General features: G+C 38.0%; 1 protein-coding gene across 5 annotated transcripts; it reads right to left on the bottom strand.

Moving 5' to 3' along the window:
* Nucleotides 1-4,886: 4,886 nt before the first annotated feature.
* LOC117482215 (mucin-5AC-like) lies at nt 4,887-23,197 on the bottom strand. 5 transcript variants are annotated; one of them, XM_034130242.1, is made up of 11 exons: nt 22,972-23,197; nt 22,092-22,192; nt 21,827-22,043; nt 20,969-21,055; nt 20,491-20,547; nt 20,258-20,337; nt 19,583-19,667; nt 19,374-19,460; nt 16,111-16,350; nt 14,912-15,006; nt 4,887-5,719 (listed from the first exon to the last, which is right to left on the bottom strand). In XM_034130242.1, the coding sequence occupies exons 1-10, from the start codon at nt 23,003-23,005 to the stop codon at nt 14,954-14,956; spliced, it is 1,041 nt and encodes a 346-aa protein (XP_033986133.1). In that variant the 5' UTR covers nt 23,006-23,197; the 3' UTR covers nt 4,887-5,719; nt 14,912-14,953. The 5 variants fall into 5 exon arrangements, with proteins under 5 accessions (XP_033986133.1, XP_033986134.1, XP_033986130.1 ...); XM_034130243.1 differs by having other exon boundaries at nt 21,827-22,062; nt 22,111-22,192; XM_034130239.1 differs by having other exon boundaries at nt 21,827-22,192.
* Nucleotides 23,198-24,101: the final 904 nt, after the last annotated feature.

Here is a 24,101-nt window from a genome sequence, read left to right as displayed (position 1 = left end):
TAAAAGTCAACTGATCTTTTCTGCTTTTACTTTTGAAAATGACTGTGTCCATACAAATGTAATTGAGCAGAAAACGTCATACTATATATTTTTTTAATGCATGGTTCTCTAATGGGTAAATGCTCTGAACTAAATAGGAGAGGTTTGATGAAGTTAAATATATAATGCAATTAACAGTCATTCTTGTGGACAATAAACACTTTGCTTTGTATGTAGTTGATTCTGGTCGAGTATCTATACAGTTGGTTTAAAAGACAATTTGTAAGTAAGCTATATGCTCTTATGTATCATCATTGACCTGTGTGATTTCACACACTGCTTACGAGGGCACTTAAGACCGGAACTATATGTGAATTAAGTAAGCAATCACTTATACATTACCATCAAAGTGTCGAGTTGCATGCTAATCTTGTATCACAGCACCATTACTGTGTCATTCAGCAGTGCACAACCCATCTTCTCACATTAAGGGTGGTATGCACAATGTCATTTAAGTACTGTGTTATTTTTCAATAATTGATCCAGCTCAATTCTTTTGCAAATTATCTAGTTTAGCATACAGAAAATTCAACATATTTGGCACAATTTCTAAGTTCTTCCACAGGTTTCCATAATCACAAAAGGCAAAGTTTACTATAACCATACATTTTGTGTTCTTCTCATGTGGCTGAGTGCCTCTGAGGTCGTTTTCCGAGGGACATTTAGGCACCGGAGAGGCCATAACCCACAGAGAGGCACAATAACCTGACATCAGCTGGCAGGACAGGTGTATGGACTCTGTTTGGTCCCACACACACACAGAGAAAAGACAACACTGCTCACACACTGCTCAGGTTCTTAAGATTTGTTAAGAGGGTTCTCTATCTGCAATTCCATTTTTAAACCTTGTAGTATCCAATATTGGAAAGCCCCTCCTTTATTATTACAGGGTCTAATTAAATATAATTTATAATGGCAGATATTTAGTTTGCCAACATTTAAAAAAAATCTGACACAGTAAATAAATGTTATAATGTTATTTTAGCAAGGATCTGTGAAATATATTAAGTTGAATTTAATGTTTTTTTTCTGCATTAACAGTGACACAGCACAGCATGAAGAAATCAAGCAGTCATACTGTATGAAGTGAGAATGTGAGAATGTGTACTCAGTATGGTGCACAAGGTCATGTTAAGATAAAAATACCTAGTAGCCTTTTATGGATCATCTTTTGAGTTTGGCCTGACACTCGATGAAGTGATCCTTGTGCATTGCTCAAACATTTTCACAGTTCTTTTAAACGCAATGGTTGCCATTTTTTTAAATATTTTTAAAGTTTTATCAACAGACGAGTCGAGGGTCATACATTACTTTGAAGCTGGATACATTTGATCAATTAATTTGGCTAATATCATAGTTGTTAATTATCCTGTAAACAACTGAAACATTCAGGAAGTTAATAAAAGTCAAATTTTATAATGTAAATACTTAACTTTAAACAATTATTATATTAAACTTCCTCTGTGTATCGATTGACTTGATTAACATGGTAATGCTTTTAGGAAAACATTGTGAACCCCTCAGCAACCTTTCCTGGAGCGTGGACCAAATAGCAGAGATGCCGTATGCATCCAGGCATTCTGTATCACACTCTTCATTGCATCCTCTAAATAAATCTTGACCTCCTCACTTGACCAGCCAAGAATAAAAACGGGGACACATAAACCACTGGGTGTAACTATAGAAACAAACACACTAAGCTTTTTTTTTTACTCTGTTACTCCTGGATTTCACTCACATTCTTCCTAGAAGAAGTGTACGGCAAGATCTCACAACCCATGAACTAAGAATTATGAAAATGCTATTCCTGAGCCATATGGTAAATCAATATGCAGTACCTTTCCAGCTTTAATATATCTGTTAATAGAGAAAGAATTAGCATTCTTCATCATAACATCTTCTAAACACACTGATCTCCAGCTGCATATGGCATTCATTAAGCCATTAGTTTGACTTTGTCTAGTTTAGATATCAAAGACATGACATGCCTTTTAATGAACGTCCAAGGTAAACAGAGAGAGAAGTACTGTCAAAGCCAGTCCTTGCTGCCAAGGATCAACTCTTCATCCAGAGGGCAGCTAATGATGACAGCAGGCGGTAATGACCCTATGATAGATAGATAAAGCCCAAGTGGCATCCCGTCCCTGTATCCCTAACAGCCACAGAGGGAGAAGAAAATACTTGCTTTCTTACCTCTTGATGCAGTTGTTACGTCTGTCAAGATAAAGCCACATCGAGATCCAGCTCTCCAGTATTGTAAGACTGTCTGTCCTACACCTTCACTGTTTTTGTTTCACTTTCACTCCTGTCATAGCCGTTTTCGGCCCAACAGGTAGCATTTCAGTAAAACAATAACCTAGGCCTACACTCGGATACAACCTGGATACAACAGACACACACAATGAGCAGCTAGCTGGACAACGAGGTGCAGTTTCAAGAGTCAGATATTCCCATTAAAAGAGAGTGAATAGGCTATTGTACTACTTACAGTCATCAGTTGGACACAAACACGAATCGACGGCTACTCGTGTAATGGGGCAAATGTTAGCTAGCTAGTTAGCCTCATCAACTTAAAAATATTGTATGTCAATTTTGTTTTCACTTATTTATGGTTTTAGCTTTATAACAAGCTCCATCATAATTGAATGTGTTCTGTAGTTTAGTTTATCACTGGTGTATGCCAAGCAGTTTGCTGTTTTGTGTTAAGTGGTAATTTACAAACATTAGCATGCTAACGTTAATAGTAACCCTGCCAAACATTACACTTGCTAACCATCATTATATTAGCATTGTTATTGTGAAAATGTTATCATACATTAGATTTAGCTCCACTCACCGATGTGCCCATTAATTGAACTAAAAAAAAACATGGCTTAGTGTCAAGCAAAAAAGAAATACAGCATTAAAACAAAACGAGGAATTATCTAAGATCAAAAAAAAATTGTGCTAAAATCAAATGCAGTTACTTATTAGGCTACAATGTATCACAGGCTGTAAATAAGAAATATATGCAAAGTGATAACTGATATAAACTGTAACTTTTCTTTGACATAGTATAAAACTATAAAAAATAAATAAATAATGATATCTTCAGACAATTTATTTGATGTTTTTCTTTCGAAAAAGCACAGACTTTTTTTTTAAACCTAAATCATTGCAACATTCCACAATTTAGCACACTGACAGAAGGTTTAATGGATGTTTTCCTGTTTCAAAACAGTTTTTATCATCATTCTTCACATTCTGAACGTTATCACTCGAGAGCATCTTGACATTTCATACAGCTGATGAACAGCTCAGTCCAGCTGTGCAGGACACTTGTGGATGTGTATCACTGTCAAAATATGTGTGTTTGTGCCTGGAGACAATACAGAGGCTGTAGGTAGGTGCAGGTAAAGGTCTGCAGCATCAGAGCTTTTCTACTGAACAGAAACATAAATACTGTTACATATAGTTTAACAAGAAGGGCATTTTAATGGTTCAAAAAGATAGTTTGATGAAGGTTTCTTGTGATTTTTATTTCTACATGTACCCTCATCCTCAAGTGTACTTCTTAAAAACTCAAATAAGTGCTCCTTACAAGCATTTTTTTAATTGTATATATTTTTTGAAGGGGCAACTGAAAAATATCTGCAATAACTCAGGGAAGTACTCTTAGATTTTGAGAAAACAAACTGACATCCGAGAGGGGGCTCACCCCTGATAAACTTCTTCTCTCCTTAGAATAGCCAAAGATGATTGCCCCTACATTCTCCTCACTTCTTGCTAGCATCCTAATCATCCGGCCTGTTGTAAATATACACAGCGTATAAATAGAGGATACTGAGACCTGAGACATTTGGATCTAGTTCCGAGGAGGAACAGGTTTGTGTTCTGCTGCTCTGGATGGTTTGGTACAGGGTGTCCATGACTGCGGTCAGGTTTGAGGGGAACGCCCAAAATGTTTAGATCCGCTCCTGCCGTCACTGCTGCACCGCAGGCTCAGTGCAACATTTCATCTGCTTAATGGTGGATTAAAGCATCCTGCAGGCTGATTGATATAGGCCGGTAGTCTCGCTAGACTTTAAAGGAGAGCGGAAGCCCATGGAAACAGGCTCGATATAGCTGCTGGATCAGACCCAAATGCTGGGCAACACAACACTGTACATGGAAATTATAAAAATATTATAAGGCTTGTGAAATTAAACAGGAGTATATATCCATATATATATAGGCAAGTAATGGGAAACCCCATACAGCAGTTAATTTGGCTTTATTGTGTGTTAAATAGCAGGCTTTTTCATCTTAACCCCAGGGAACGAAATGCAACAAATAGCTCCATAAAAATATGATTCATCCTTTAAGCCTCAGTTTAAGGTTTAATTAGCACCATAAACAACCTTACTACTCGTCTACTACTAGACACGGGTTCCTAAATCAGAAAGCTGGATACTGACCCCTGAATGGGTGCAGCACAATGTTGGAGGATTCCTGTCTTTTAACACTGTCACTTTGAACTAAATGTGTTTGCACCTGGAGATCATGTTTGCACTTACAGTAAAAGGAGTCGAATGCGATTTAAAATTACAGTTGGTAAAAGTCAGCAGGGAAGCAACTGGAGGGTGGAAATAACAATTTCTTATTGACACATTTTTTTTCTCACGTCAATAACATATGGATGAAAAGTTATGAGGATATCTTTTTTACATTTATAAAACTTACATGATTTTATGGGATGTTTATAAAGTTATTTTGGTGTCACTTTTATCATTAATTTGGTTGGTAAGAATTTATTTTGTTCAGAGACCAAGATTGTTCAAAACTATTATGCACAATCTGATGGTAAATAATGACCGAAACATGTGGGAGACATTTAAAATACTTTTCTTTAATACATTCAAAGGACATGAACATTTCAGAAATGTTTCAAGACAATGAAAACTTTAATACAATTCAATTAGAATGCCATGGAAAAGCAAAATATAGCATCTACAAAAATAACATATTAAGTTGATTCAAGAACATTATTAACTATATTTAAATATGAAAGTCCTCAACACGTCTTCTTTATGTACTTTTATATTGTTATTATTTATATATACTTTATGAATACATACCAAAAGTTATTTTGAGAAAAAAAAGTCCACACTAAAGAAGTCTTTGGCTAAGGAGCTGGCAGTGAATACAATATGCCAAGGCTTGTATTTACACTTACATTGAATTATAACAGCATTTATTTATTTACAATACAATATTTAAAACTATTCATAATCACTAATAACACCATAAAAACAATTTGTACCATATTGTGAAGTTGTACCAGTAACAGTTTACTTTCCTTTTTGGTATTTATAAGTAGATAACACTGATTTAATAAGATTTCTAACGCTGGCTGGATACTGTTGCTGTTAGCAGTAATAGGGGCATTAAATCCATTACCATAACATCATATTGTTATCAACCACTTGTTTTCTGTTTATAAATGGTAAATATTTTTTACCCAAGATACATCTAGTAAATGTTGACCTTTTGTAATATACAGAAATTCAGCTATCAGTAAAACACTCAAAAAGCTGAGCTCAGCTGCTACTTACTTTGAAAAAGCTGCTCTGTAAAAAATAAATGTGAGTGTAAGGAGGAGATGACAGCCAATAAGATGTTTTAACGACATGTCCTTTTCCTCTGCGGCCACTGCGTCAATCTGAAAAAGAAAAAAAATGCACAGAACAATGAAAACCATGATTCCTGTCCCACAGACTTGTGTCCTGCAATCACCTGCTTTTTCCTATTGTAACTTCTGCTTTGGTCATGTTTATGTGGCGTTTGCCATGGCCTTTGACCTCCACAGAGAAACATCTGTTAGAAGGAAAAGACACCTGACAATCATGCTCCACATCTGTTGATGCGATTTATGCTTAACATTAGGTTAGGATGCAAAAGCGTTACGTGAAAGCAGGACAGGGAGGATCTTTAGACCTATCCAAATATTTGTCTAAATAAATATAAAATTGTCTATTTCTGTTACTTTTTACTCTCACACGCCTCCATTCAAAAAGCACTGCTGATCCCTTCAATATATTTAATGGCATGTAACTGCTCTTTTGACACTCATTCAAGCCACATTGTATATTTTAAAGTGGAATTCCAAGTAGTTGTCTAAATAAATGCATAATTTGCTATTTCTGGTACTTTTTACTCTCAGGAGCCGTCAATTAAAAACAACCTGCTGATTCTTTCAACAGGATTCAGGGCACTTAACCGCTCTATTGCACTTTGACAATCATTCAAGCCAAATCGTATATTTCAAAGTGGAGTTTTGTTCTCTCAGATTTGACCCGAGTTAATCTGAACTGCATCCAATATAAAGGAGTTTGGTTTAAGGCCAGTAATGTGACCACTGAGGCTCAGGTTGCAGGTAAGACTCTGCATTGATCTTAGTCTATACAGCTATGCTGAGTTTAGCCACAGGGATAGATAGGGATCTGTGGAGCCTAGTTAGCCGCTAAAGTGAAACCCTGCTGCTGAAAGATGGGGCATTCCACAAGGGATTTGGTATTGTGCAAGAAAATGCTCAACTGAATCCCATGTAAGGATGTTATTCCTTTTCAGTCACCCACGTAGAGGAAACTATACAAATGCCATTCAGTTAAAACAATCATACTTTGTGAAAAACATTTTAGCTTCAATAAGTTATTTTGTGTATTCTTTTACTTAATTTGGCATCTCAGAATACAAGATGTTCCTAAGAGCCCCATGTGGAGGAAAAAGGTTAGACATTTTAATCTTGATTTCACTTTAATGTCCGCAGCAAAACATCTGGGTGATCTGTGACAGAACTGAACTTGCATGTGTATTGTGAGGTGATAAATGTTGTTATTGGGCCTATTGAAATGTCAAGGGGCGTACACAAAAGCAGAAGTCCAAACAACTGGAACGATAAATTGCATCAGATCTGACGGATTGATTACTCCAAGGTTAAGTTTGCTGATCTAGAATGAGGGATGTTTTTGAAAGCAAAAAGCGACATGAAGATTGATGTTCAATTGATGAATTGTGACAAGAAAAAGGGTTAGTTTAGAGTTTGTATAAGGGTCAAAAATATAAGCAAGTAGGCAGCTTAAAGGTGGGGTAGGTAAGTTTGAGAAACCGGCTCGAGATACACTTTTTGTTATATTCCATGGAATGCTCTTAACATCCCGATAGCAATGAATATCTTAAGTGCTTTGACAAAAAATCCATTAAAAAATATCATCTGTGGAAGCCGTAGTACTGTAAAAAGCACGACCAATCATTTTAGCCGGCCTGGCTAAAATAACTGGATGGCCTACCTGCCTGTCAGCCTTCCATCTGTGCACAAACTTATCTCGTGCCCTCATTGGTCATGTGCGCGTTCGTGTGTGTTGGAGGAGGGGCTCTATAAGGAAGTGGCAGATTGTCTCCGGTTGTGTATTTTCAAATTCTAGCGATCTCGAGCCGGTTTCTCAAACTTACCTACCCTACCTTTAAGAGCCGGTCACTCCAGCATCAGTAATATCAAACTGCTCAGGCAAAATCAATTTATTATGATGCATAGTTTCAGAAACCTGCAAATTTGTTTGTGTTGCTTTGAACTTTGATGACGTTCACATTCCCTTACAAATTGTAAACTGTATTTTTTTTTTATTGTTATTTTAAATACATATGTGTAAAAAGAGAAACAGACCTAACCATTATTCACTGTTTCCTCATGAAGGTTTCCACATCAAGTTCAAACCAAAAGGAAATTAAGTTAAGGATAAACTTTTAAGGAAGTTTGAACTTTTGGGGGGAATTTGCATTCCGCATCACCTGAGATATCACCTGAGTTTACTTTAATGTTTAAACTGTGTGTGAAAGATGATAGACGGCGATGTTATAAAGCCATGGTGTTACTCTGACAGTTTGACACTGCCTGAGGAATGTGGAGTCGATGCCGGAGGCGATACCAGCAGGTGAATGAAGGTCCGTCTGTCAGCAGGCCTCCTGATCAGCAGCGCTGCCAACTGCACAAAGCCCGGCCAGGAATGTCTAAACCGGCCTGGAGAGAGGCCGACATGAGAGGAAACTGTCCCTACAACTGCAGACCTCATGGGGTTTGGAGCTGCAGGTCATTGAGAGTCAGCTGCTTGGGGATCTTGGCACATGGACATGAAAGCATTTGCATTTTCCTACTGTGTTTATCTTTTTTAAGCAAACTATCTTTTTTGGGATGGCTTGTTGCTAGGTAGATCAGTCGGTTTGTAAAGGGTGAGTTATAGTAACTATGGATTTTTCTTCTGGTGACTACTAGAAGAATAGAAGTTTTTGCTTATTCAGTCAAATAGATTTTCTATTTGATCTGCTTGAAGGACTGGCCCAAAATGTGTTCAATACTTTCGGTTATAACCAAATCTGCAAAACTAACGACCTTCCCATCAGCCTTAGTCCCATTTTGTGTTAAGTGACAATTAGCAAATTGTTAGGAAATATGTCAGCTTGTTAACAGATGATAAGTTCTAACCAAAGTCTTTGCTCGCAGAGAATTGCAAAAAAGAACAAAGCAATAGGAAGAATAGAGGCAACACGTTTAATAAATCACAAAATGTCGAGGGTGTGATGGTTACCAACTACCCCGCTGTGACTACATCGTGCTGAATCTATTTCTGTAATCTCTACAAATTGTTTTCACTATAAGTGACCCCGACCATCCCCCGTTTTACTTCTTTGAGAGTGGTGCGGCGTGGTGTAAATTAAGCCCAATAAATGTTTTGCATGGCACCTGCCAAAGTATGGACTGGAGTACAAAGGAAGAATCTAGAAAATGTGACACTCCAGTTGTAAAATGCCTATAGTGTAAATAGGAAAGGTCAAGGCCTGGCATAATTGGACATGTCCTAAAATATAAGGATGGTGGTCAGGGAAAGTACAAGTAAGATTTGAAAAGGGACCACTCGCTTTACCTTGCTTCTAAACACCTGCGTGTGTAAAGAAATCAACTTGAATAAAGTTTTTTTTTTTAAATGGTTCTCGAATAAACATTGGTTTTAATGAGTTTTTAAGCATTTCTTTAATCTATTTTCATTTTCACATGCAAATATATGTATGCCTACTGTATGTCTGTCTTTGTTAAGCATTTTGGTTCAGAAAAACATATTAAGAGTGCAATATAAAACTACTGTAAAGGGACATTTAGGCCTGACAGTAAGCAATGTTTCATGTTTCCCTTGATGTTTTTCAGAAATATTGTTTTCATTTTCGTCAGGTCCTGTCATGTGCAACTGTCTTTGTTGAAATGTTTCCTGGTTTACTCCACACATCATCACAGCAGCCGCTGCACATCAAATTCTGCAGAGACTTGTTAAAGGACAGGCCAAGAATGTGGGCCAGTTGACTCTGACATTGAGGACACATTATTCTCCTGCAGTCACTGTGAACCCTTTAATTAGGATTGTCTGACCTGTGACCCTTGGAAAGAACTTCACCCAGAAGCCTCTGCAGGTCAAGGAAGCAAAGCAGGAAGAGCACACAGCCTATGGTTTTAATAGAGGCAGGAGACGGGAAGCAAACGTGTGAGGTGAACATACAGTCATTCAAACACAAGAAAATGTTAATCTTGTGGCCTCATAAGGCTTTCAATGTTCAAAACAAACTAATCTAATTTGTTAAGAAAACAACAATTTGTGTCCTTGCGGTGTTTGTTATATATTGACAGGACTTTAAAGGGAATGGCCTCCTCAGAAGTCAAAGGCCAAAGTCCACTGACAGATTTATTCCTTATGTGTTGTTTGTTAAGGGTCCCTTGTATGCCTGGAATGACTGTTACAAATGTTTTCCTTATTGCAGGTTTAACAAGTGACAGTGACCCTTTGTGCATCTTGTCCAAAACCATTCCCACACCAACCGCCTCTTCAGTATACTCATTTCTAGTTTCCTTTCTATTTATTTTGTTGTAAATGTGACTTGTATGAATAACTCTTTTATGTAAAGTATACATTAAAGTTTCTGTATATCATCTCACAGAGCTTTGTTAGTTGACAGTGATTAACTTAAACAAACCAAATGCATCTTCTAATGAATGGTTGCTGATGTGTGTTTGCCAGGATGAAAGTGTGTGTGAGAGTATGACTGTATATCCCAAAACACTGAGGAGAATACAATCAAACGCTACATGTGAAGTTTATTTATGAAACTAGTGATTATCAAATTATCTTGGTCTTTAAGGTCGTATTTACTCAAGAACACTGCTTAAGGAAACACTTTTCACTGTTCTGTGACTAATCCTCTTATCTTAATGCTGAATGACACTGACTTATTGTTGAGTCAACTTGAAAGCATTAAGGGCTTGACATTATGCTTTCCAGGTGCTATAAACGCTGAATAAAGTAACATGAAGGGCCATCAAAGAGCCCCTCTGCACTTTCAGCTGCAAGCACATATCTACATGTCTACATTACTTTGGGTGTAATTGACCTTGTTTGTAAGAAATATATATATTTCACACTTATGAATTGAACATTTTGAATCCATTTTGTAAACCCAATACAACAGAAACGTTTCTCCATCTATAATAAAGCTACTTTAAATAATTTAAGTTAAAAAGAAACATCTTCACAGGAAACAAGTGATGACACACAGCCTCAAAACTGCATGTACTGCACATACCCCAGACAAAGCCCTCTAATGATCCATGACTAATAGCTACCTTTACGACTTTTCAACGTTTTCAATTTCTGGACCAAAACTTGATGTTTTGTGGTAGGAAGTCCTGAGAGGAAGGGGCAGAGCCAGCCTCCACCAGCTGTTTTCTTCAGTCTGCGTTTTCCGACAGTGCCCTCCCTCCTGTAAAGTTGCCCAGGTCTGAACCACATCAAACCTCACCAGCAGGAAGCTCCTCTTCACTGTTATTACTGAGATACCGATCCTGCCTTCACCACATGCACCATTGTCATCGTGCACACCCATTAATCTGGGTTTTACACCTGCAATGTCGTACAAGGAAATTACTACTTCTGCTATGACTGGAAAGCGGGAGAGAAAAATCTGAAGAGTCAAATTAGATGTTTAAATCATACATTTTTGTTTAAGGTAAATGCATGTTACGATTTTAAACAGTGGTGGAAGAAGTACTCAGATCTTTTACTTAAGTAAAATACCACAGTTTAGAAATACTTTGCTGCATGTGAAAGCCCTGCATTCAAAATCTTACTCAAGTACAAAAGTATAAACATTAAAAAAATACTTAAAGCACCATAAATGATTGCTGCTGGTGTTTTGGTGCGCTCTTTAATGTGTTGTTTTGTGCGTTTACATACAGAACGTCGATCTCTTTCACCAGGGAAGAGCTCCTATTCTTGTTTTATTTTATGGTCCTTTTCTTACATTTTATCTCCTTTACTGTGTTTATGTATGCACCAAATACACCATGGCAAATTCCTCGTATGTGTTAACCTACTTAAACCCAGTAAAGTAAATGTACCTCAAAATTGTACATTAGTACAGTTCTTAAGTAAATATACTTAGTTACAATACAGAACTTAAAGGGGACCTATCATGCAAAATGCACTTTTGTACGTCTTTTATACATGAATATGTGTCCCCGGTGTTCCAGGGAACTCACCAAGTGTCAGAAAACACAACCCTCTCTATTTTCCTCCATACCCAAATCTCTAAAAAAGGGGCTGCAACGGATCTGATCAAAACTGATCCAGATTTGAACACTGTCCTGACGTCAGGACAGTGGCGCTACGGCTATTGGGACAACTCCACCAATCAGGAGGAGACAGCCACGGCCATTGCCGTTCGAAAGCGCTGGAGACGCTGTAGTACATATGCCAGGCCTGTAGGTGGTGCTGTTCTCACTGAATCTGCCCTTGCAAAAACAGAGCTAAAAAATTTCAAATTGAACAAAATGAGGCATGGCTAAAATGCATGATCTGTTTGGTATTTTGAAGGAAAAAAAAGTATAAATATGCCTTACATAGGTATGGTCCTATACTATATTATTCAAATATAGCATGATAGGTCCACTTTAAATCAGCATTCACCCATTCACAGAGGCAGAGACGGCCGTATAAGGTGCCATCTACTCGAGAGAACTAACATTCACAAACACTCACACACCGTTGGCCATGTCATCTGTACCAATTATGGGTTAAGTATCTCGCCCAAGGAGACATCAATGAATGGGAGAGAATAAGGTCTATTTTATGATCCTAATGCCTGATGGGTAACAAGAATATAATCTTCAGCTTCAGGTCTGGGACCCTCCTCAGCTCCATGACCTGTCTCTGAACCAGAAGCCCCTTTCCAAGAAGAGCTGCTGCAAATAAAACAAGTTGCTTCAAGCTAACTACTCACCTTTTTTGTCTCTCACAGTTAAATCTACCTTTGTCACTCTCTTTCACCTGTCTCCTCTTTGCTGTGAAATACTCATCCCAGGCCGACAGACTGTTTCCTCCAACATTAGCCATCAAACATGAAAGCTGGGCTCTGACTGGAAAATAACACAGTGCGGTCTCAGGTCTAATTATGCTGGTTTAGTTTATGACCTGTCAGCTAATATCCATTATCCACGACTGCAGAATGGTGAGTAGCCTTTCAACTTCAGTGTCCAGCTTTCTCATCACTTCCCAGACCAGGTGGGAAGGAGTTGAGTGTTCACTTTTTCCTTTTCTCTTATGTCTCTTTCAAATTGTGTAACTTATTGTTTTACAACATGTGTTTACTGTGTTATTTTGAAGGCAGACTAATACTATTATTAGAGAGCACCAAATACCTGAGACAAAGGTTAAAAAAAAAAAAATTCTGCTTTCGAATAACCTTGGGTTGTGTTTCGAGATAAATGTGAGTTCATCCACCTTCTATAATTGTATGTGTCTCTACTGATATTAAGCTTTGGGGCAAGTAAAGGAGTATTGCCACATCTAGATACCATTCTATTAAACAATGTGTACATGATAACTAATGAAAGAGTAATTTAAGGCAAAAAATGATGTTTTTTATATCATAGTAATGTTGTTGCCTAACTAGATTTAGCTTTTTTCATGTTAAAGAAGACATATTATGCACATTTTCAGGTTCATATTCGTATGTAGTGTCTCTACTGTGACATGTTCAAAAGTCTTTATTTTTCTCATACTGCCTTTCTGCAGCACCTCTTTTCACCCTCTGTCTGAAACCAGAGCCCAGTCTGCTCTGATTGGTTAGCTGACCAGCTCTGTTGTGATTGGTCAACAATTTAGAGATTTCCCGCCCTTTTAACCTATCATGTACAATGTGTTGGAGCGCTAGCCAATAGAAGTGCTAGTGTTATGTAATGATGTCACTATGTTACAGAAGAAAACAGGAGTCCAATGGAGGCGTTTCAGGTAGGGTGTGTGGGAGAGAAACTCTGTCTGAAGGGAACTTTGGGATTTTAGCCTTTGCAGACCATTTACATGCACACAAACCTATACAACACACTACAGGAAAGGTTTAACCACACAGAGCATAATAGGGCCTCTGTAACAGTAGTAAGGTGTCAAATATCAGAGGAATGATGGATAATTTCCCTGCAGATGCTTCTGTTTCAGGGTCCTGGTATTGTGAATTCTCGCTCACTGTCACACTTTGAAAATGAGACACTTCATAGAGGAGAGCCATCGTTATTGTTATCGGTAACACCTCTGCTTTTCCTACTATGACAACTCAAAACATCTGCTGTATCAAAGGAGTACTTAAACACATATTCTAGTGACATTTTTGTCAGCTGATGATCACATCACAGATCTATCAATAATATCAATTCATATTATCATTTGATGTCACAGTTATCCTTTTAGATAGCTTGAAGAATCTCTACGTGCACAGGTATTTAGAGAGAATTCAAATGAGATGCTTAGGATTTCTGAAGGTGGTGTTTTTGTGCGAGCGGAGATGATCCGTGACAGCTAACACCTCTCAGATGTGAGCTTATCATCAGCTGTTTAGAGCGGTGTGAATTCCTCGGGCCTCAAGCTTTTGGCCCTGAGTGTTTCTGAGCAGATAGGAAGAGAGAGGCAGTGCAGGTGCAGATGTAGCCTTACATCCTCAAGCACATGATGATAAGACTGAGAGGACCCGTGTTAGTACTCGTGTGAGAGGAATCTCCTCCATCAGTGGCAGACAGAGCAGGAGGAACCAGAGGAGGTTTGGAGCAACTGCTTTTTTATAGATGAGCTAAAAGATTGAATGAAAATAGTTTTTTAATTGTTATAAATATTTGGGATGATTTTAGTAGATAACGAGAGAAAAAATACCTACTAATTTCTGACATTGAAGTGCAGAATGGTTACATATTACTTTTAAATAAAAGAAAACTAAACTCAATGTCCACTTCATCGGTGGATTGAGTTTGCTCAGTTGTCATCATGTGTCATCACCTAAACGCCGAGCTTTGCCCACCTCATAATGAAGATGGAGAACATGACATAGTTAAAACATGAAATAAGCTTTTAAGTGGACCTTGAGATGATGTCCTTGCTGACAGAACTAAAAGGTACGTAACACACACAAATCAAATCAAACTAATTAACTATAAAAGCAATAAAACGTTTGAATGATATATTTATGTTGTAATACTGACATTTTGAACAGGCAGGGAGGCTCAGTTTATGGGTGCAGCTTTCATCGTGTATTAATAAACTACTGGACGCCACACTGTCAATTTGATTTACAGTTTTACGGATATGCGCACACTGGCAATAGCTTCTCTATTTTTAATATCTTAATTCAGGAAGGGAGCTGTACTCCTGCACAGTAAATAAGGTCTGCAGACCTGCATTGCATGATGTTCTTTCTTTTGCTTATGAACACCTGAGCTGTTTGAGCAGCACAGCAGCAGCAGCAGCAGAGCGTTTGGCCACTTTGTGAGTCTTACCGATTTCCTGAAGAACGGCACATGGTCAGAGAGGTGGATATCTCACACCGGACACTCGAGAGGAATGTCCCAGACGATGTTGTTTCTCTTCAAATCTGTTAGAAAGAAGCAAGGGTGTTTACAAATGTTTATTATGATGTTAAACCCCAAAACAAATGTAAAGTTTGCAATGTGATCTGATTAGTTTCTTCACATTTTACAGTAAGAGTTAGTCAATCAATAGTACCACCAAGTCATGTTACAGCCAGTAAGGAGAAGTTACAGCATGTACTATCTCCAATATGGGTGCAGTGAGTAGGATTTGTTAGTTGCGGTTTGTAAACACATCGTTCAAATGTGTCCCTCTCTCCAAGGTTCATCGAGAGTTAGGGTTCTAGCCTTGCTATTTTTGTGTACACCATTTTTGCTTGCTTCCTCTTGGATGCGTGCTTATGATCTTGCACCGGATTGCTACATTTGTATCGTTGATGTTGCCGATGACTGTTGTTAGGAAAATATCACTCGACACCGTGTTGAGAATCAATAGTCACGTACTAATTTATTCTTCCAAGCAATTGCAGAAGTTGTACACAATATGCCTAGAAAGAGTGAAAGACTGCCTAATTGTATGTTCTTATTGATGAGGAATATATTTATTTCGCCTCTAGTTTTTTATTTTAATTATTTTAGCCTTTACATCTCCTGTCAATCCTCTCTTCACATGCTCAGGCAAACGGCCTTTGGAGAGTTGTTTCTACCGGTATGATCACGCAGACTTGGGCTGCCACCACAGCTGTGTCTTAGACATGACCATGAAACAATCTTTTCTTGGACGGTCACAACGTGCAGCATCTTCTAGTATAATTTTGATTATGAATTGGGAGTGATTACGTATGAGGGACAGGGGAAGAGAACTTCAGAGTTGGTTTGGGCAGGGTCTGTGTCACTCGGTGTCTCAGCAAATGCCTCCGTCAATTCTCCGGCCGTAACTTTCAACAAATATTCAATGTCTGATATCAATTCGAAGCTCTCAAGTGTACTCCTTGAGTTTGGGTTCTTTGTTTCTTAACCACCAAACAAAACAGTACAGTATGGGATACTGCTTCTTTCAATCCTTATTAAATAAAGACATATCATATAATCTGCAGATAAGTCGATGTTTCTAATCTTTGTGTCTCAGTTAGTACAAGGAATGACAATGACAAACTTTAAATACCAACCTTTCTTCTGACTGAAGTCAGCACTGTTGCTGTTGTTCTCATTTGTCTCCTTCAGCGATTCCACAGAGGTCTTGTTGGAGACGACGCCCTCGTCATCAGTTTTCTCCTCCACACTCAGCTCCACAGGTGGAGGGGGACTCTGCTCAACAGCTTCCTCTTTGGGTTTGTCCTCAGCGCTGCCTGGAGGAGGAACCAGAGCTGCAGTCTCGCCGGGATCATCAACAGATTTATCAGCTTCAGCTGTGAAGGACAACAAAAAGCAAACTTGCTTTTTCTTTCTCTGAAAACAGTTACAGTATGAAACATATAAGTTAAAATGATTTAGTAAAATAACACCCAGCTTGAGACATAATGGAAGACCCTGAAAAACAAAAGCATTTACGACATTCCTTTTCAATAGGAAGTTAGACTGTTGCAATACATTCATTGCGTAAAGTAGTTGCAACAAGATTTTATCTTGTGTGACATTGCACATTTGATATTTGGTTCACTGCATTTTGTGCTTAGCACCCACATAATAACAGTGTGTGCAGCCCACATAGCCTGAAGTGGTTTTGCCCTCTCCGACTGTCAGGGGGGAGATTTCTCTCGACGAAGGCATTTGAGGGGGCCACCATGTTGGTAATGAGGCGGCTGATTACTGACCAGTTCCTAATGAGCCACAGCCATGCAGCTGTTGGAGGCTGTGGGAAAGTAGGGCGGCCCCATCATTATCTAACCCGAGGTTAGGTGGAGAGAAAGCGTAGATGAAGAGGATGAAGGGGAGAGGAAGGTGACCGTCTGTTCGAGACATGATTTTGCCATGACTAAGATGGCTCTTTAGGCCTCATTCCAATGTTCGGAGAATCATCATGTCTGTGTGGTTTACGGCGGATGACTAGACGCTTTATCACAGGTGGATCCTGACCTGACTCTCAGCTTAGCTTCCTCCTTATACTCAGACTGCACATGTGATCTGTAGTTGGTACTTGTTGTATAAAGTCATTAAAAAATGTTTTAAAGAACATTTTTGAAATTGCTCTGATGTTATGTACTAAGATGGAGCCAGGTGGCAGATACCTCACCTTAAAGGGACAGTCTACTCCTAAAAAAATGTATATCTCTCCTCTTTTCCTGGCGCTTTGATCACCATAAGCTAAGGGCCATGTAGTCCGGTTATATCCAAGAGAAGGCGGATATCTATATGGCCGATATCTCCAACACTGATCAACTCAAACTTGAACAATCTTTAGTGGATAGATAGTAAATAGTGCTATAGGTAAAAGGTCAAATATGTATTTTTTTATTTTGAGGGTAATTGTCCCTTTAAAGACTGAGAGCAGGGGGAAACTGCTAGCATGGCTTTCAAAGAACTAGAATAAATAATGCTTAACAGCCTCTAAAGCTCACTAATTATCACTTGGAGAACAACAGCTGGATGCAGTGACTATACATAGTTTTTAAGGAGTTACACCACAAAAATATCCTTATAACCTGATGATCCCCTGACTTGTACCTAGTGCCATCACCAACAACTGCAAAAGCAAACTCTATCCGGATAAAAGTCCACTATGATATGTTGCTTTTGTTTCCTTTAAGTTAATTGAGTCATCAGTTTGCAACATGATGTGATAATATTCTTCCTGTGACACCATGTTCATGCTGATGTCATTCTGTGGTTTGGAGAAGTGAAGTAAGTCACAGACACTCAACAAGTTTCCACTTAAGATTCAAAAACAACAAAAAGGTGCTCATTACACTTCAATCACATTTACTATATAAAAACACTTTTTGTACAGTTTTATTATTTTTACTAAAGGGGATGAGGAAACAAGGCGGTGGGAATTTCCATGATGTAAAGTGAGGTTGAGGCTGTTATTTTCAGTCTTACTGCACGCGAAAATGTCCAGCAGGAGTTGCAGAAGGTAAGCGCAGGGCAATTCTTGTCACAGAGATTCTGTAATCCACAATTTGGAAAGGGTTCTGCTCATTTCTTCAGCGTTCTCTTAACTAGTTTAAACACTTGAGACATAACAAGTGAGTTTGAGTCTTTTAGACAAGCAGATGTCCTCAGCCAAGTCTGATTCTTCTCTTAGCCGTAAGGATGAATCAAACAGCAGTAACAAACCCTGGTGCATGATTAGACATCTGGCTGTCCACCTGCTCTGATAGCTTACAAATGTAGGCATTTTTTTCCAATGAGAGGAAGAACACCATTTGAGGTAACTGCTTTTCAAAGAGGCCAGCAGCACTGTCCATTTAAACACGTTGTGGCCCAGAGCAGAGAGACAAGCCTGGGCATGAACAGTAGCTTCTACCTTTATAATTCAGCCTGGGAAGACATCTTTGAGGAACATAGGAACACTAAGACAAGGATAAGCAATGATTAGCATGCCCATATTACACTGTATGTCACTATATGTCAGGTAAGAGATTTGGCTTTAGAGAGGAACTAATCCTCTTCATTCACAAATATGTTGCTCTGTTAGCAAAAAGTTTGGATTTTTTAAATACCTGCTACATAAGGACAAAGGCTTTAATCAGAATTTTCATTACATATAATGATATAGCTTGCAACCGGTTATAAAGCAAATGGTCATTTCAACGGCAGGTTGACCACATGCTTAACAACACCTGTAGGAGGAGGCCTGAGCTGCAGTTCTTGCTCTGAGAACAACCTTTGTTAACTTGGCTTCCATTTCCACCATGTGCTAGATGAGAGTACTGCAAGGGACATGTTTAACTCTCCTCTCAAAGTAAGGAAGAGGCGTTTCAGTTGTGCAAACACTTTCCGTCACAGACATTTCAAAATGTTTCTGTGGTTGTTTTTCAACCTTTTGTGAGTCAGACTCCTGTACAGAATTAAAGATATCCTTTCTGTGAAATTCACATCAACAAAGCTCACAATCAATTCATTTACTAACAACATTTTCTGACATTAAAATCAAATGTAACATTAATTTAGTCTATATTTTTTTAATTAATCTGGCAAATCAATCTGTATTGAAGCATTGCACATTTTCAATTCATATTTAAAAATGGTACCTGCTATCTCACTGCTATCTAACAGGATCTCAGTGTTAATTTAGATTAGAGAACTCACACACTTTACTTCTTCTTTTCAGTTAAACTGAATTTATGAAAGAGGAAATAACACCCAATTAGCTCACAAACACTTCACAACTCCATTTTCCACGACTGACACAAAAGTCCTGTCCTGTTTCTCTTGTCTCCTTTATACAACAATACCAAAAAAACGCTGATAGTCAGAGGTTTACTCTTACCTGTCTGCTCCTCCTGTACTTCAGGCTTAGCCTCTGGTTTTTGCAGCTCTTTGGTAGTACTTTCTGTACTTTCAAAGGTTTGCAGACCTAAAAAGTGCATATTTATAGGATTCATAAGATATCTAAACCTACATAGCTCAATATGTTTGGATTACAAAGCTAATTTTTGTATACATTGTGAAAACTTGGACATGGCATGTTGGACTGACCGTTGTGAGGTCCAGCATCAACATCAAACGTGCTGAAAGGGATGTTAGCATCATCTGGTCTGGAAGTGAAATCGACAGATTGGCGCTGTACAAAGAGGAGATTGAAAACAATGAAACACACTATATTGCCACAAAATTGAGGAAATGATTCAAAAATTTGAGAAAAGTGATAAGTGATACCTCTTTCTTGTCTGAATCACTAATTAGACATTCTCACTAGCAGCTGGTTAGCTTAGCTTAAGTAAAGACAGGAACAAAGGGGAAACAACCAACCTGCTTCTGTGTAAAGGTGAGAAAACCTGTATGCCACCCCCTCTAAAATTGCAGTCCAGTAAATAACTATGTGTAAATAAATAACATAAAGGCTATTCTAGTGTTTATGTGGATTCAACAAACAAACTATAATGTGTTTTTAATAAGTAGGCTTTATGTTAGTTGTTTCCCTCTGTATCAATGCTCTATGCTAAGCTATGCTAACCTAGCGCCACATGGTTTGTTTGGTTTGATAGTGATCTTGGTGATTCTCGCTTGATGTTGTAAGAATCCAACTGCTGTCAGACTCAGAGTGGTATTCATATTATAAGTAAGCTATTTGAAAGAAAGCAAATAAGCATAATTCCTAAAATGTCAAATATTCTTTGTTTGGTAGTGGACACAAACGGCTACCCTTCTTACCCTTTGTCTTCTCCGTGCGCAGTAGCAGGCAACTCCAAATACAACAGCAAAAAGGATAATCACAACTAGGATGATAATGCCTGAAGGAGGTGAAACATGTCATGTTTATAAATACGAAGACATTTTCTCACACAAATACATATTTCAACGGTTAATGACTAAACACAGTAGGCTATCGTTGTTACCTCAAATGAACATTGTGATTTATTATCGTGCAGTTAAATGTAACTCACCAGTCTTCTCACTTGCTGCGACTTTTGGCTTTGGCTTGGGAATTTCTGTAAGAATTTCTGTAACAAAAATATTTATATATGAAAAAGTTTATATCAAATTTTGCCATTGAATATAAAGTATAAACCTGCAGTGCTAGTCCATGAAACCTTCCGTTATAAAACATTCAGGAGGAAAAGCTTCTGAGATTCAATCCATTATCAATAACTTATTAAATTGGTTTAAAGCAGCATTCACATATTTGTTGACCTCTTGGGGGAGACAAAACCAGCTTAAAACAAACCAGTGATGTTATCACCTAGATTCAAGATTCAAAATCTGGGTGATAACATCACCCAGATTGTTCTAAGCTGGTTTTGTCGCACCTAACAAAGGTGAAACTGATAGCATTTGGAGACATGTTTCTGTCAAACTGATAAAATCCACTTTTTCCTGAACACAACATAGAATATTGTATATTTATGAGCAATCTCAACTCACTTATTAGAGTTGGTGTAGTGACCGTTTTTTCCTCAGGAACCATGGCTTGTGTGGTCATGGTCGTTGGACCTTTTTTTCCATCGCCACCTGAATTACAAAAGCAAACAATGATGCAAACGATCATAAATTAGAGAAAGTCTGATGATGAATTGACTTGCATGTTTGAGATTACAACAGTTATTGGTAAATGCAAGGCGGAAGAAGTACTAAGATATTTTACTTAAAGGTGGGGTAGGTAAGTTTGAGAAACCGGCTTGAGATACACTTTTTGTTATATTCCATGGAATGCTCTTAACATCCCGATAGCAATGAATATCTTTAGTGCTTTGACAAAAAATCCATAAAGAAATGTCATCTGTGGAAGCCGTAGTACTGTAAAAAGCACGACCAATCACTTTAGCCGGCCCGGCTAAAGTAACTGGATGGCCTACCTGCCTGTCAGCCTTCCATCTGTGCACAAACTTATCTCGTGCCCTCATTGGTCATGTGCGCGTTCGTGTGTGTTGGAGGAGGGGCTCTGTAAGGAAGTGGCAGATTTGTTCCGGCTGTGTATTTTCAAATTCTAGCGCACTCGAGCTGGTTTCTCCAAAATTACCTACCCCACCTTTAAGTGAAAGTAGTAGTAATGTGCAGCTGAAATTATGTTGTCAAATTGTAGTTAAGAAATAAGTTATTATTTACTTTAGTACTTTTTAGTTACTTAAAAATAGTATGAGCTTCAACAAAAAACGTTTAGTACCAACAGTAAAACAACTGAATAACATACATTTTAGCATTATAATTATTGATGCATTCATCACTGTATGTAGCAGCTAGTAAAGGAAGATATTTGTTAAGAGTTCAGATAACAACTCTCACCTTTCATTGTTGAGGGCGTCATGGTGCCGGGGACCTCGGTGCTGTTACTGGTGGTCGGGGCGATAGTGGTGTTGTTGGTTGTGACGGTGTTGTAGGTGGTGGTGGTGGCGGTGTTATTTTCGGTAGTGTTTGCTAGGGTCATATTGGTGGTACTGGTGGTGTTGAGGGGTTTTACAGAAGTGGAATAGTTATTGGTTGTGTCTGCTGAATCTGTGGACAACCCTGGGATTGTTGCTGTCTCCTCTGCTGTGACAGAAGCCACAACCAACCCTGGGATTGTTGATGTCTCCTCTGCTGTGACAGAAGCCACAACCAACCCTGGGATTGTTGATGTCCCCTCTGCTGTGACAGAAGCCACAACCAAACCTGTAGGAAAGCATACAGTCATTTCAAAACTAACAACTGAACACAGCCACCATCACCTTCACCTCATTTAATTTATATTACCATATACATTTTTATTACAACTGACTGACATTATATTTTGATTTCGTTTATTTTGTCTCAACTGTATGTTGTGCTGTACATGAATGTTGTTTTATTTTCTGTTGCTAAATAAAAAAATATACTTTTATAAATGTAATAGACAACAAAGTAATCTGAATCTGAAAAAAAACGAATTTAAATATAAAACATTGCAAACAAGTTCATATTAAACAACCTTAACAGTACATTTTGTGTTTTTGTTGTGTTTTTGCATACATACAATATATTTGATCACACAAAACAAACTCTACTGCAGAGTAGTTTCCTTGCTGATTTAAAGCATCGGCTTACTTTGCAACACACACACTTCTGTTAACTGTAAGCCTTAAAGGGAACCAGTTATTTAGGTACTGTATTTTAAGGTGTGGTCATGCTTGACTTATGATATTAACTATTACACTCTGAGATCTTTCCTTTATCTTTTAGCATAATTATTTAATACAAAAAAGCATATATATAAATATGTAATTGCATCTCGCCATGTACTATAAATTACCTGTAGCCAGACTAAGACAACATGCTGTATTTGAGGTACAGGGTTTTGAACGAAACCAAGTACTTGAAAACAGATCTTAACATTATTAGTCATAAAACCAATGAATAATACAGTGTTATCAGCTGCATTTCAATTAAACGTGTAAACAAATAAAGAGTCTTACCCATGATATAGAAGAATAGCCTGAGCGATGGCATTATAAGTCTGTTTGATGACAGCAGCAGGTGGGAAAGGTATAGATTTCTATATTTACAGTATGAATTAATAAAGCCCAGAGGTGATGCTTTTATACGCTGCTTTCCTTCCTCAACGCTGCATGCATCTAAAGGAACCAAAAAAGAGGATCAACATCTCTGACCACAGCAGGAACCCTGTTGCTCAAATGATTAAAGTGAGAGGAAACTTACTGCCGGTATCTTGCCTAAGACTATCCTCTCACTGCAGAACAAAGTGAGGTAGCAGATATGTATCCACTCTGTATCTAAAGTTACTTCCTTTTTTGAAGAGTATGGCGTACTTGTGCCTGTGGTTAAACCTATAGGACCAGATAGTGTGTGTTTAAAGCATTAAATAATCAATTTACGTTTTAATTGATGTCCTTTAAGCAATACATTACTAAGCTGTAACACCCAACAGTATGTCTTTTTCTTGAGAAACTTATGGTGTTGCATAATATTATGCTTGGTGCAATGTTTCCATTGTTGTCAGTACTGTTTTCTTTTCCAGATCTGCTCACTAGATGTCGCTGTGACTAAAGGGAAAGACGCCAGATGGGTTGTAGACAGTTGCCATCTTTTTTTCCAGAAGGTAACTTTAACTCACCTAAATCTGTTTCCTTTCTATTACTGACTAATAAATCAGGTATAAAAGCTTTACAATATATAGGCATCATGTATTTCAGATGTATTGCATTTCTTATTTTGTTATTATTATGAAGAACAATGATGATATTATTGAAGCAATAGAAGACATAGTAGTACGTTTTGGGGTCTGTTGGTAAGTTATGATAGTAAGAAGAAGTTTGTGATGCAGCGATCAACATTTAAACAAAAACATAATGACTTATTTATGAAGCAACAATGCCCTTTGTTCACTGGATGATCATCAAGGATTTGATGCTTTTCGTTATCTGTAATGTATATCTTTGTGTTTTGGACTGTTGGTTTAAAAGAACACACGATCTGAATACTTTTTCACCATTTCCCATTTTTTTTTTTTTAACAAGAATAGTGCTATTTTCTGTAATGTTGCCACCTTTTTGCATGTTTCAAACAGCAAAGGTGTGTGTGTCAG

This window comes from Trematomus bernacchii, unplaced genomic scaffold (assembly GCF_902827165.1).
Source record: "Trematomus bernacchii unplaced genomic scaffold, fTreBer1.1, whole genome shotgun sequence".
Lineage (NCBI taxonomy): Eukaryota > Metazoa > Chordata > Actinopteri > Perciformes > Nototheniidae > Trematomus > Trematomus bernacchii.
The sequence above is the reverse complement of the archived record's forward strand: the minus strand, read 5'-3'. Positions and strand labels throughout refer to the sequence as shown.

Bases quoted from the DNA above. Each gene is read 5' to 3' on its own strand.
- LOC117482215 (XM_034130239.1), bottom strand. From the start codon at position 23,005: ATGCCATCGCTCAGGCTATTCTTCTATATCATGG. The intron at 20,548-20,968 runs GTGAGTTGAGAT...TTTTTGTTACAG, and splicing joins CACTACACCAACTCTAATAA to AAATTCTTACAGAAATTCCC. The intron at 15,007-16,110 runs GTTGGTATTTAA...TCTTTCTAACAG, and splicing joins TGACTTCAGTCAGAAGAAAG to ATTTGAAGAGAAACAACATC.